Source organism: Boleophthalmus pectinirostris, unplaced genomic scaffold (genome assembly GCF_026225935.1).
Source record: "Boleophthalmus pectinirostris isolate CB_2022bp ecotype Guang Dong unplaced genomic scaffold, ASM2622593v1 HiC_scaffold_18, whole genome shotgun sequence".
NCBI lineage: Eukaryota > Metazoa > Chordata > Actinopteri > Gobiiformes > Gobiidae > Boleophthalmus > Boleophthalmus pectinirostris.
Window position 1 is genome coordinate 43,733,178 of NW_026571133.1, and position 15,098 is coordinate 43,748,275.

The window sequence follows — 15,098 nt, forward strand, 5'->3', positions numbered from 1 at the left end:
GCTGATCCAGATCTGATCCAGAAGACAGATTTTATCACAATTTATATAAAAAATGGGGGTAGCCCTTGGCGGAGGTCTGCGCTCTCTGACTGCTTTTCTAGTTATGTTATGTCTTTTTACAGATCACAAACTTAAACGTGATAAGTCACATCGGTATCATTTTTGTTCTAACACATGCTTTCTAAATGAGAGCCCCAGACATGTGGCTTAAAGAGTCAAGGTGTTCCACACACATGCCTGTGTGGAGCTGTGTCTGTGTGTCTCGAAGAAAAGTCATGTGACTGACACATCTGTGCCACTTGGTGTGACTATGCTTAAGGTCAATCTCCAGGAAATGAATGCAAGTCAACAACAATAATGTCCCCACAGTCAAGAGCTGAAGCTGCCAGAGGATCAAGTCTGTCTCGGTTTCACTACTGGAACCACTAAGAAAATGAAAAACAGAAATATTGTATTGTCTGTGCACATGCTAAAATACATAGTGCGTGCAGACTGCAGTAGGCCAAGTGCTTCATGTGACAGAGCAAAGTAATCCCAAACACCTCCAGTCCTCACTTCAGCCTGTTTAGTGTATAATAGGCTCTTTCATTCACATGGGTTTGCACTGGGCTCTTGTTCAGTTCTGTTGTTTAGTATTCAGTCAGTACATGTGAGAGAGATACTTCAGTAGTGGTTCAGCACATTAAGGTTAGTCAGACTTGAATAACCCCGTGTTGTCCAGTTGTAGCTAGGGATGTCACCGTATCCTGTTTTTGAGTTTGTATTGTGAGGAAAAATACATTTTAAAAATGTATAATTAAATATATATTTTATGATTAAAAAGACAGGGGTAGAGTTAGTCAGCGTTTCCTCTGATTACATACAACTATTTAACACTTCACTATAATTTGACACATTCACACACACAGACACACAAATTGATGTTATGTACTATATTATGTATTCAAATAATAGTGTAAAATGAGCCCTTTAAGAAACGGGGCAAAATAAGGAATTCTATAGCTTCTGAAATTCATTTCATCTCCATTTGCTAAAGTGGTTCAAAGTTCAAAGCTAGTATTAGAGAGAGACAAAGACACTTGATGACTTCAAAACCACAACTGTTTTCATGAAGTTGTGACAGAAGAGGTGTCCCACAGTGTGTTTAACACGACACACAAGCTCATTCCTAGTATACTGACAATATGAAATGTATGGCTGGGTTCCACACACACACTTCAGCGATGTACCATAAGTTAAGTTAAGATAATCCTTTATTGTCTCCCATGGGAGAAATTTGTCTTGGGACAGGGGGTAACATGCTTTATCAAAAAACAGGACAACACAACACAAAGCAGCACATAAACAAACACCATAAAACAAAGTAAATATGAGACCAAGTCTGACCACGAGTGATGCACCAACAGGACCTTTAAATTATTCTTAACAGGCAAGCCCTTGCATTCTTGTATTCTATTAATTATTGCAAATTCCCTAAGCCTATGTGCAGTTTTGATTTAAAACTCCCACGATGAGCTAACCATGGCCAAAACTATTTGTGGTAACTGTAAAATTGGTATTGTATCACCTGACAGTCCACGTCGTCATCGCAGACCCAGTTGGAGGGGATGCATGAGGAGTTTCCACATTGGAATTCAGAGGGTCCACAGGAGGCAGGGGCACACTCCACCTCATCAGAGCCGTCTCCACAATCGTCCTCTCCATTACACACAAAGTTCTGAGACACACAGCGACCGCTCACACATGTGAACTCATTCAGAGCGCACGTCACATTTCCTGGAGCCCAGAAAGAGACAAGACTGTTAGTGACTAAAGCAGTCCAACTTAAAGATATCTGATAGTAGAATATTATACCACAGTTGAGCTCGTCCTCCCCATTGTCACAGTCCTTCTCCTGGTCACATTTCCAGTACAGAGGGATGCACTGAGTGGAGCCCACTGAGCAGCTGAACTCATTGAGCCGACACGTCCTCATGTCTGCACACACGAAACACACACACACACAGCGCGCACACATGAAACACACACATGAAACACAGAGACCCCATGCGAATGCTGGGCCCCCATCAGAAACTTACATGTTTAACAGCAAATAAATTAAAGCCCATTTTGAAATCCACAAGCTCAGCATTGTCTCTGCACAAACGTAAGACACACATCGTATTGTCAAATGCACTAACAAAGATGTAAGTCGAGCAGCAGCTGTAGTTTGATCCATAAACCCTGTGACTGGTGAAGATTAGGTGCTCTCTAACGGTTAAGGGTGGGAAAAGTTTGCCTTTAATAACAGTAAATATAAAAAGATGAGGAAAGGCTAACTTGTCTCATGTTCTGTTGGCAGTTTGACTACTGATTGTCTAGCATTAAAAACCTGTGTGTGGAGGAGAGTCACTGGTCTTAGTGGTGCCTGCAGAGGTAGAACGCTGCAGAACCCTCTACATTAGATATTTGTTCTATGCATTTGACCCATCCTTCAAAAGGCAAAACGGTAACCCATAAAGAGGGTTAGCAATCGCATACAGCTTGACCTAGGCTTAGTCAGAACTCCCTTAACTGGAGGATTACAGTGTTGTTCACGTTTTAGGTTGAGAAAAGCTCCAACGCAGGAGCCACTTACGGCAGATGTCCATGGCCTCGTCTGATCCATCCTCACAGTCCGGTTCTCCGTCGCACTGCCAGCGCAAGGGCACACAGCCTCCACTCTGACACACAAAATCTGAGCCTGCACAGGTCTTATGGACTACACACGTACACGCGCACGCGCACACGCACACACGCACACGCACACGCACACACACACACGCGCACACACACACACACACACACACACACACGTTAGGATCCGGAGGACAGCACAGGGCACAAGAATGTACACAATCACTGCTACAGACAGAGATAGGCCTGTCACATTAACCAATTTTGAAGCATGATATCTCACTACAGAGAAATATAATGATAAATGATAAGATTTAAATAATTAATTCATCTGACATAATGACAATAAAGCAAGATTATCCCAGTAAACCATTAGCATCATTAAAAGACCTGAGCTCCAACAAATAACAGAATGAACCAATGATTAACCACAGAAGTCACTTATTCAACCCTGTACAACTCAAATCTTTGCATTAGCGATTCAGTTTTGGTGGTAATACAAAAAGAAAATATACAGAAGATAAATATTGAGGCCAAAAATATATTGTTCCAGCTTTCATGTATTGATCGATAAAATAGTATTTATCGTGACATAGAAATATAATACCGATGGCCACTGTGAAGTATTTTAAGTGCCACTGCATCCTGCTCCTTTGTTCCTTGCACTTCCACTTAATGTGTTCATCCCCAATCGAAGGTGCCACCACAATAAGTTTACAAGTCAGATCTGTGGACAGTGTTGGGGAGTAATTGATTACATGTACCTGCATTATGTAATCAGAGTACAAATTATGAGTAACTGTATTCAGTTACAGTTACTGTTTCAATGAGTGGTAATTGGATTACAGTTACTTTGTTGAAATAAATGGATTACATGGTGGTATTTTCCTGTTTTCACATTTTGAGCTATATCGTATTTTTAAAAATTATTTTATTTCGGTAATTCCACTCATTGCCGGAAACCGAAACAGAACAAGAGCCAAGTGAACGTCTTGTTAACGCTGGTGGTGTCAGTCACACAGTAGACGAGGTTGTTAATTCTGATTCTGCATCATTTTGAGTAAAAAACATCCAATATTACAGATTTTTACTGGGCTGGCACCTTTATGTTTGTACTGAAAGTTCTTATTATTTTTTTTAATAAACAATATGGGTGGACATTTCTCTATCAATAATATTTTTAATCTGCTTAAGGAAAGACAGGGCTTTTTCTTGTCTTTTAGCAGACAAAAGATCTTAAGATCTTATCTTAGATGTTAAGATTTCCTCATCTTTTCTTCTCTACAGTAAACAAAAGTCTGTTCGTTGAGACTTGGGCTCAACAGACAATTTGGAGAGGACAGACAAGAATTTACAGGATGTGGTTGGTACTTTCATGTAGTTTTAAAAAAACATGACAATATCAAGTAATCCAAAGTATTCAGATTACGTTACTCACTTTAAGTAATTTAATGGATTACGTTACAAACTACATTTTGGGATATGTAATCTGTAATCTGTAGGGGATTACATTTTAAAAGTCACCTTCCCAACACTGTCTGTGGAAGGGACTGTGGACACATTTAGTAACAATTTTTTAAAAGTCTTAACTGAAATTCTGTTAGTCTTGTTGAGAATGTCTTGCCATCATCTCATCTGCAGTTGATTCAGTGCAGTGTGGGGCAGTTTGTTCACTTTCTGTCTGAACAAAGACCAAGTCTCTGCACACACTGGACAGTACCGGACTAAAAATACACCAGTCACACAACGTGCGCACAGCCAATGACCACATGACCAACTAAACACTTGCCACCTGCTTGTCTCCATGGAGAGGTTATTGTTTTGCCTGAAATATTCCACAACATGGCATTAAACTCAGATTTAATCTTCTGTAATTTTAGTAAATGGAACTGATGTTTTTACCTGGAGTTGTACTTTATTTTATTCTTAGATGTTTAACACAAACCCTGCATATTTAGAGTTCTTCTCTCAAACTGAAATCGCTGTTCCACCTTATGTCGTCACGTAATAATACAGGAAGTGCTCCACTGTGTTTTTAAACTCCATATACCTTCACTAGAATCGTTTGAATTATTTCAGTCCTGGAATTGTCAAACTCTACTGAACTAAAGGTAAAAGGAGCTGTTAACTCCTGCTTCATGGCATCACAAGATGGAACAGAGCATTTTGACCTTTGGAGATGAAGATAAGGGTTACTCAAACATCTCAATGAAAGCTAAAACCTGATGTGTTTTCCATAATAAATACTATCTGAATAGTGTGCCGAGTTAGGAAGGAGTTACTAAAAGGTGACTGCATGCTTCCTTTCATCGCTCCTTTAGCATAGGAACCTCAGGAGCTTCCTAACCAACCATGACGAGTTATGAGACATCCCACAATCCAGTGCGCACAGCTGATCTCTGCTAGTTAGGCTTTAAAATAATTGGTTTAGATTTGTGGAATGATTAATGACATAATTTTCATTAAAAGGTTTAAAAATGCTTCAAATTAGAAAGTTTAAATTCTGAATATTTTTTAATTGTTTGACAGCACTTTAAAAAAAAAATTAATTCACTCATGTGCATGTCAGGTTCTATGTTATGTCAAAATAATAACTTATCATAATACTTTTTCATATAATATGAAAATCTAAAGTGTTAAAAATATATATAACCACTGAAGGACTAAAAGCAGATCATGAACATGAAGAGTGATCTGAAAAGAGTGGTGTTAGAATGAGGAAGCCTGTGTTTAAATGTGCTGTGGCACACCCTCCATAAAACATCATCATCATTATGAAAACATAACTTCCAGTAGAGAAAAAAAATGCTCATTGTGGTGCTCATTTTGGAACTTTTCTACTTCAGATGTTTTGTTCAGGGCACTTAACTGACACTTAACTCATTTCATTCAAACTGGATTGTTTTTCAAGGCACATGTGACAATTTCTCAAGGTACACTGGTGTTCCCTAGAGCACCCACCAGAGCACCACACATAACACACACAGTGGCATTATAAAACGACAATGAATCATTAACAATCTCAGATTTTCAGCAACAACACACTATGAGTGTGAAGGCTGGTATATAATATTTACAAATCAGTCTCCACATTTCAACTTTTATTTGGTTAAAATGTGTTTAAAAGTAAAACTTGTTGCCTGTTACAATAATTACCATTTCAACTTTTTAATATATGAAAGCTGGAACTCTGTAATTTTGGGCTCAGTATTTATCATTTGGACAGCTTCTTTGTAATAATTTCCGCTGAAGAGTTACTTAACCGAACCTGTCTGAGACTGGGGAGAGAACTAACGTGGATGGACACAGGCATATTTAAGTTTTATTTCTGTACAGAGTTATAAACTAACCTCGAACCATTCCAACTGTTTAGTTTTGATTTTGTTTATGCAGAAATTCCACAACAGCTCGTACTGACCACAGGCTTTTTTTTGTCTTTTTGGACCTTGTTTTCTAACTTGTGCATTGTGTCTCCATGGAAACTGCTGAACATTCCACCATAGAGATACATGTAGAACGTGATGTGACATACCGCAGGCTCCCTCGTCGCTGCCGTCGGTACAGTCCTCGTCCCCGTCACACTGCCACACAGAGGGGATGCAGCGTCCGTTCCCACACTGGAACTGGTTGGGCTCACACTCCGTCTTTGTACCTGAACACATTTACCCATCAGTGCTTTGAGTCGTGCAGTCTGAGCCCACAAATGCTTCATCAATCACATTGTTTTACTGGGATTATAAAGGTGTAAAGTGCCCATATTACACAATTTCCTCATCACAAACATACCTGGAGTTGTGTTTTGTTTAATTCAAACATGTTTAACTCACAAATCCTGCTGATTAAGGCTTGTTTCACCTTGTGATGTCATGTTAATACACGTGCTCCACTGAGTTTTTTAACTCCATACACCTTCACAAGAATCATTTGGATTATTTCAGAATTGTTGTGTTTTTTTTTTCTCCAAAGCATTTACATTTTTGGTGACTGTCTACATTTTCATGAATTGCCAAACTATTGATAAAGTGTTACTCAAACATGTGTGAATGAAACAAAAAACACAACTCCAGGTATGTTTTGATGAGATAACAACATTATAACATGACTTAAAGATCACTATATTGTGTGTAATATAGGACCTTAAATGTAGAGAAGGTATTGAGTGAACTAGCTGCCAGGTTTTTTGACTGAATAGTGAGTTTAAAGACGGGGTATCACGAAAAATCCTTTCTGCATTGTTCTAATATTGTTCCCTTGTTCCCTCATCAAAAAAAATGCCTAAAGAGGTTTTAGATGTTTGAGTGTTTGAGCAATCTCTCCTGGGCCCTTTTTCGAACAGTCCTTATGGTTATCAGTACAAGCTTGTACAAGGCTCCACCCCCAAGCCCACAAAACATGATACAAAACTACACAACAACTTAACAAACCTGATACAATGTGCAGTACTTTTATTAGCAGGATGCACGTGGATTGCAAAGGGAGGTGAACAGCTCCTTTTAACTTTAGTTCAGTAGAGACTGGCAATTCCAAATTAGTGTTACCACATGACATCACAAGGTTGAAGAGTTTTCTGTTTGAGAAAAAAAAAACTATACCTAAATACGCAGACAACATGTGTGAATAAAACACAACTCTCCACAAATGTTTTTTGATGAGGAAACATTATAACAGATCAGAAAGTAACACAATATGGGGCCTTTCAGTAATGTGTTTAATTAAAGTTAGTTAAATACTCCCATTTGAATGTCATTTTTTACATACAATACATATTATAGTATATTACCTTAATCTGCCATTTTTCAGCTCACTCAATTCTCTTTTCTGCTGTGGTCTGCTTATTGAAATTTGTTAATTAATATACATTTTGCTTGACTATGACACCACTGACCGATGAATCAATAGGCAGATCACTCGCAGCGAGCCAATAGCAGGCAGATAGTACGGGGTTTTCCCCTGACAAACAATTAGATCAAGATGAAGATCTAAAAACAGCAAGTGGCACATTTATAGAACTGACCCAGATTTTGTGACAAAGGCTCAGAACTGTACAAGGCCTGTGCTCAGCAGGACACGTGCCTGACCAGTCGCAGGACGGGGACGCGTGCCTGACCAGTCGCAGGACGGGGACGCGTGCCTGACCAGTCAAAGGACAGGGACGCGTGCCTGACCAATCGCAGGAGAGGGACGTGTGCCTGACCAATCGCAGGACAGGGACTCGTGCCTGACCAATCACAGGACAGGGACGTGTGACTGACCAATCGCAGGAGAGGGACGTGTGACTGACCAATCGCAGGACGGGGACCTGACCAATCAGAGGACAAGAACACGTGTCTGACCAGTCAAAGGACAGGGACGCGTGCCTCACCAATCGCAGGACAGGGACCTGACCAATCAGAGGACAAGGACACGTGTCTGACCAGTCGCAGGACAGGGACTCGTGCCTGACCAATCGTAAGACAGGGACCTGACCAATCAGAGGACAAGGACACGTGTCTGACCAGTCGCAGGACAGGGACGCGTGCCTGACCAATCGCAGGACAGGGACGCGTGCCTGACCAATCGTAAGACAGGGACCTGACCAATCAGAGGACAAGGACACGTGTCTGACCAGTCGCAGGACAGGGACGCGTGCCTGACCAGTCGCAGGACAGGGACGCGTGCCTGACCAGTCGCAGGACAGGGACGCGTGCCTGACCAGTCGCAGGACAGGGACACGTGTCTGACCAGTCGCAGGACAGGGACGCGTGCCTGACCAATCGCAGGACGGGGACCTGACCAATCAGAGGACAAGAACACGTGTCTGACCAGTCAAAGGACAGGGACGCGTGCCTCACCAATCGCAAGACAGGGACTCGTGCCTGACCAATTAGAGGACAAGGACATTTGTCTGACCAGTCAAAGGACAGAGAAGAGTGTCTGACCAATCAGAGGACACCAACGCATGTGCGACCAATCAGAGAACAGGGACCTGACCAATCAGAGAACAAGGACATGTGTCTGACCAGAAGACAGATGACAGCAACCAGTTGCAGGTGACAGAAGAGGACACAGGTCTAATTGTAAATGTACCTTTAGTTCTATTTGATTTGTGAGTACTGAGCCAATTCTGTCCATGGGGACTGTAACCACTATGTAGTGTAACTGAAGTAACTGAATAAACCAAAAATATGTTTTCTGAATATTCATTTTGAGTAACTAGTCAGTACAGTTGTTCTTTCATTTAGCAGTATTCAGAATACAGTTACTTTTCTCAAACCAGAGGCATTTATCACACAGTTTAGGCTTCAAGTTCCAGTTTTCCTGTGGTGAGTGCACTTCTCCAATTAGTCATAGGAAATGCTCAACCAACTGTGTAACAAACTGAAAGCAGTGTATAATCCTATCAGGTTTTGACACCATTATTTAAATATAACTCAATGTAAGAGTATTCCAAGTATTCAGAATACAGTACTCTGATTGGACCATCTAATAGAATACATTACAAAATACATTTTAATGCAGGTATTCAGCACTCTTAAACTAAATAAATAAATGTTCTTCCTGCCACTGTCAGTATGACTGTAATACTTGTGCTCTTGTGTCCTTTAAAGGGTGCCCTCTGTTGTGGTTCTACAGGTTTAAACTGCCGCCTCATTAAAAGCGTCCTACACGTCTGGACGCAAACCAGGCTGGAACAGGACATTTGTGGGTCACTGTGTTTACAGAGGAGCTAGAAAAGCCACATGTCTCAGGAGCGCGTGTGGCCCCGGGTGCATTTAATTGGCCACGGGGCTAGATCCAGAGTACAAACACACAGGCCCTTCCACCGAGGGGCCGAGGGGCCGAGGGGCCGCCGCACCACCACACAACAGCCCAACAGGGAAACACAGACGTGCGGTGGTGGAACGGCGCGGGGGCGTGTGGATGGAGCGGTCACATCCTGAACACGGCCGTGGAACAGCAGGTCCACGGCACGCGGCTAGCGGCGGCTCATTAGCTCAAGGTGCAGCGCGGACAAGGAGCGCCGAGGACAGGTGCACGGCGCGGTTAGCTCCAAACTGAGCGACGCGGCTCATCGGGGCCACTCACCGTCAACGTATAAGCCGTGGAGGAGGCACACGAGCGGGGACAGCAGCACAAACCGTGCCAGGGACGTAGCCACCATCTCTGCGTGCGCTGCGGCGGTGGTTGCTAGCTGAAGCCTGGGTGCCCTTTCGGCTTCCTTCTGGTCCTCCTCCGAGGTGCTGTTGGCTGGCTCCCACGGGCCTGCCTAATATTCCATTGAGCCCGGTCACGCGCATGCAGGAGGCACGCGCGCGCAGGAAAAGGGCACGGGTCGGCACGGGTCGGCACAGGGGGTCCTCAGTGGGAGGAGAGCGATCTGTTTCCCGGAGCAAATGAATGGCGTGCGCCAGGCGACTCTGGAGCAGAAGGAGCGGGGCTTTCCTCCGCCGCTGCGCCGTGTGCGTGCGCTCTGTTAACCCTTCACTGTCTGCATTTACACAAAGCGCAGTCTGACCGCGGATCTGAACAAGGCTCTGCGCTCTGGCGATGGAGTGCGCATTTTACGCATCAAATCTCCGCAAATAATCAGTAGATTAGATTTTGAACGTTTTCATTGAAGAGCTTTACAGAAATTATATATATGTTTTATATATATATATTGTGTATGTGTAGAATTCTTATTGCCACCAATTGTTTATGCTATTCATTAGCAGCAACACAGTAGATCAGGAGTAGATCATCTGAGCTTCGGCCTTACATCTGATTTCCACTAGAGGGCGCTGTTACCATGTTGTCGTTCTGTTTCCATGCACAGTATAAACTCATCCATTGCAAAAAATTTGAATATGATGAAAAAGTTCAATATTTTTGTCTCTCATTTCAGGAAGTCAAACCCATATATTATATAGACTTATGACACAGTGAAATATTTCTAGAGTTTATTACTTGAATTTTTATGATTATGGCTTATTAAGATCAATTGAAAAAATATTTTAAACCAAAATGTCAGACTTCTGTATGTTCTTATGTGAATATACATGCATGTTCATTTGTACACACTCAGTACTTGGCTGGCCCTCCTGTGGCATGAACATGAACATGACTGCACCAGTGTGCTGTGGCATGGAGGACATCACCCTGTGGTGCTGCTCAGGTGGAATGGAAGTGCAGGTTGCTTTGACAGAGGCCTTCAGATCATCTGCATCATTGGCTCTGGTGTCTTTCATTTTCCTCTTGACACTTGGTGGGTTTCAGATTCTAGAATGTGATGATATCATACTCACAAATTTGCCGTGAAATATCAGAAAGATAAATTCCCAAATATGGAACCTCATTTCTGTTACTGACTAGACCCAAGACCTGCTATATGACAAGAGAAATCTGCAGTTGAACAATACTGATTTTAGCTGCCCCCCATCTGTATTAAATAATATTAGCCTACAGAGTACAGTCCCTGACAAAAGTCTTTTCGCTTATCCATTTTGTATAAACAAAAGCTTATAACCTGATTTTAAATTAATCGATTTGGTTTTAGAAATGTCTCATATGAAAAGCTAAAACCCTCCCAAATTATGCTCAATATACTAAAATAAATTTGCTTCACTGAAGAAAGATTGATCATTTAATGAACACAGAAAGGTCAGATTTTGGCAAGACAAAAGTTTTGTCGCCTACAGAAAATTGAACAAATAATTTACTTCAAATACACAAAAATATGTTGCATAACGTCAGTGAATTAAGTAGTGTGGTGCTGTGAGATCCAGATTTAATATCTTGTACGACTTCCATGAGCTTGAAGGACACATCCATGTGGTTCAACAATGATTCATACAATTTGTTGATGAAGTCATCAGGAATAGTAAAGAAAGCGTCTTACATGCCTCCCAGAGTTCATCAAGATTCTTTGGTTTTGCCTTCCATGCTTCCTCTTTCATTCTACCCCAGACATGCTCAATGATCATGTCTGGTGACTGGGCTCCAGTCCTGGACCACCTTGATCTTCTTCGCCTTCAGAAACTTTGATGTCGAGATAGAATTATGCAATGGAGCACCATCCTGCTGCAAAATTTGACCCCTTTTATGGTTGGGAATGTAAGAGGAGCTGATACTTCTTGATATTTTAGGCTATTGATATTTGCCTTCCACCCTGCAAATGTCTCGCACACCCCCAGACTGGATGTAACCCCAGACCAGGATTTTTCCGCCACCAAACTTAACTGTTTTCTGGGTGAATCTTGGATCCATGCGGCTCCAGTAGGTCTCCTGCAATATTTGCAGCGGCTGTGATGTAATTTAACTGAAGATTCATCTGAGAAATCCACCTTCTGCCACTTTTCCAGTGTCCATCCTTTTAGCAGGCTGTGGGCCTTGGCAAATGCCACACGTTTTTTTAATTGCCTTTTTGTTTAGTGCTGGTTTCTGTGCACTGATTCGACCATGGAGGCCATTTCGAGACAGAATTCTACAAACTGTTGTGGTTGACACAGGGACTTGAGGTGACCAGGCCTGGTGGAGTCTGCTGCAGTGGAAAAGGGGCCTTGGATTTTCGAATCAACAAACGGTCCTCCCGAGCAGTTGTCTTGCGGGGTCTGCTGGACCTGGGCTTGTCAAAAACATCTCCAGTCATTTCAGATCTTTTTCTTATTCTTTGTACTTGACGCTGAGACACATTGAAGGTGTCACCACCTCAGCAGTGGATCTGGTCTTCAGCCTCTTGATAATTAACGCTTTGGTCTCAGGGTGGATCTTAGGCATGTTGTCAGAGGTCAAGTTGCAGTTGATGTGAAGGTCTGGTGTGCTGGGTTCTTTTTATACACACCCACTAATTGATCGATCAGTAACTGATCACAGGTGAGGCTGTAATCTAGGATTGGGTGCATCATATGACAAGGCCACAAGACTTTTGTCTTGCCAAAATCTGACCTTTCTGTGTTCATTAAATGATCAATCTTTCTTCAGTGAAGCAAATTTATTTTAGTATATTGAGCATAATTTGGGAGGGTTTTAGCTTTCATATGAGACATTTCGACAATCGATTAATTTAAAGTCAGGTTATAAGCTTTTGTTTCTACAAAATGGATAAGCGACAAGACTTTTGTCAGGGACTGTACTGTGATGTCATCTGAAACCTAGCAATACCCCAGAGATTCTCTAAGAGGTTTAGGTGAGGCAGGTTTGCAGGTTAATCAGGCAGAGTAACACCTTGGTCACTGAATCAGCTTTTGGTATCTTTGAGAGCACAACCGAGAGAAAGAGACACTTTATTGATCCTAAGGGAAATTCAAGTTTTGCTGCAGCAAACTGTTGCAGTTTTCCAGCAACATTTCTACTGAACGTCTCAGTGTCCTTTGTGTCTCAGTCAGAGGTCAGTCAGGTCAGTTTAACAGGAGGACTGGTCAGGGAGGGTCAGCAGATCCTGTGGAAGAGCCCAAAGTGTCCCTGTGTCCTGCAGCATCACAGCAGTGTCCAGGAGGAACAAGGTGAACACAACCGGAAAGGCCTCACTCTTACTCCGCTCTGGTGTTTCAGTCACTGATGAAATGGTTCATTCTCTCAAAGTGTTTCCTCTGGAAGATTTCCTGCCACATTTGTTGCCACATATGGTGTAAAAATCTCAAATCTCAAATGTTTGCTGCTTAACTAGCATCTTACACCCCTCGCAGATCTGCTTGGATACAGTGAACAACCAGCTTGTGGAGGGTGTCAGTGACTGTCCATCTGTCCATCTGTCCATCTGTCCATCTGTCCATCTGTCCATCTGTCCATCTGTCCATCTGTCCATCTGTCCATCTGTACAGTCAGCGGCCTTCCTCATGAGTTTGTAGCCCACTGAACCAGACTGAGACCATTTAAAGGCTCAGGAAACCGTAGCAGGTATTTTCAGTCAGTTAGTTAATTAGGGTGTGGCTGGACTTCCTAATGAATCTTTTTCACAATATTCAAATTTTCTGAGACAGAGTTTTGGGTTTTCATTATCTGAAAGCCACCATCATAAAAATTCATGAAATAAACTGCTTCACTCTATATGTCATGAATTTATATGGGTTTGACTTTCTGAACTGAGTGACAAAAATACTTGAACTTTTTCATGATATTCTATTTTTTGAGATGGAATAATATAAATAATATTACCCTAGTAGAAGTACAACAAGTCAACAACAACAACTCAAGTAAGAGTAAAAATGTATCTGGGAAAAGTATCACTCAAGTGTAAGTTAAAGAGTAACATCTGATTCACACACACACATGCACACACACACACACACACACACACAGACGCACACATGCACACACACACACGCACACACACACACACACACACACACACGCACACATGCACACACACACACACACAGATGCTCGCACGCACACACACACACAGACGCACACACACATGCACACACACAGATGCACGCACACACACACACACACACAGCACAGATGCACACACACATGCACACACACACACACGCACACACACACACACACAGATGCACACACACACAGGCACGCATGCACACATACACACACACACAAGCACACACACACGCAAGCAGACGCACACACACATTCACACACACATATGCACACACACACCCACACATCACAAGGAGCCACTTCCTCTGACGCACTCTGACCAAGAAGCAGTTGTCAGGCTGCCTCAGCAAAAAATGTGCAACTACAACAGTAAAATGTATAAAATATATTTAAATGACAATTTTATGGATTTGAGTTTTATGAATTTAATTGATTTGCTGTGCATGTCAAAAATATGTCATATAGTGTTTTTCTTAACTCTCAAAAGGGCTTCAGACAGCATTATTTATTGACACTAAGAGCCACAGTTGCCCTGGGGCAGACGGACAGAAGCAAGGCTGACAGTCTGCTCCATCTGCCCCTCCGACCACCAGTCACTCACACACCATAAAATACAAAGGTTAGGTGCGAGGAGGTTTCATCTGTGCTCTTCTGGACTCTGTTTTCCCTTGAAGGAACTGGTCTGAATCACTGGGAATGGATCCTGCTCTTCTCAACTTCTCAGTTTTTTTCAAAACTACTGGTTCTCATGTTCTTAAAGATATTGGTCCAAACTCTGTTAGATTCAAACATAACAGCAATGTACATACAAATGTATATATGCATACAGCTATACACAGCTGTATATACACAACTACAACAACAGATACACAACTATACACATCTATACACATTTATACACAGCTATTATTTATACACAGTCTGCAGAGGGTCACCAACAATACACAGGACATTATTGGCTGTTCTCTGCCTTCCTTAACCATGTTATACAACTCCTGCTGTCTGAGCAGAGCGAGGAAAATAATTAAAGACAATACACACCCTGGATTCCACCTGTTCAACTTGTTGCCTTCTGGCAGGAGCTTCAGGTCAATACCAGCTACGACCAACAGACTCAGGGACAGCTTCTTCCCCAAAACTGTCAC

General features: G+C 42.2%; 1 protein-coding gene across 1 annotated transcript in view; it reads right to left on the bottom strand.

The window, feature by feature from the left end:
* The window catches only part of vldlr (very low density lipoprotein receptor), a 38,896-nt gene extending 28,866 nt beyond the window's left edge, over positions 1 to 10,030 (bottom strand). Inside the window, exons 1-5 of the mRNA XM_020938402.2 lie at positions 9,721 to 10,030; positions 6,188 to 6,307; positions 2,618 to 2,740; positions 1,855 to 1,977; positions 1,568 to 1,776 (exon numbers count right to left, since the gene is read on the bottom strand). Of these exons, the coding sequence (XP_020794061.1) occupies positions 1,568 to 1,776; positions 1,855 to 1,977; positions 2,618 to 2,740; positions 6,188 to 6,307; positions 9,721 to 9,796 (651 nt within the window). The 5' untranslated portion in view covers positions 9,797 to 10,030. The remainder of the gene's footprint in view (positions 1 to 1,567; positions 1,777 to 1,854; positions 1,978 to 2,617; positions 2,741 to 6,187; positions 6,308 to 9,720) is intronic.
* Between the last annotated feature and the right edge of the window lie 5,068 nt (positions 10,031 to 15,098).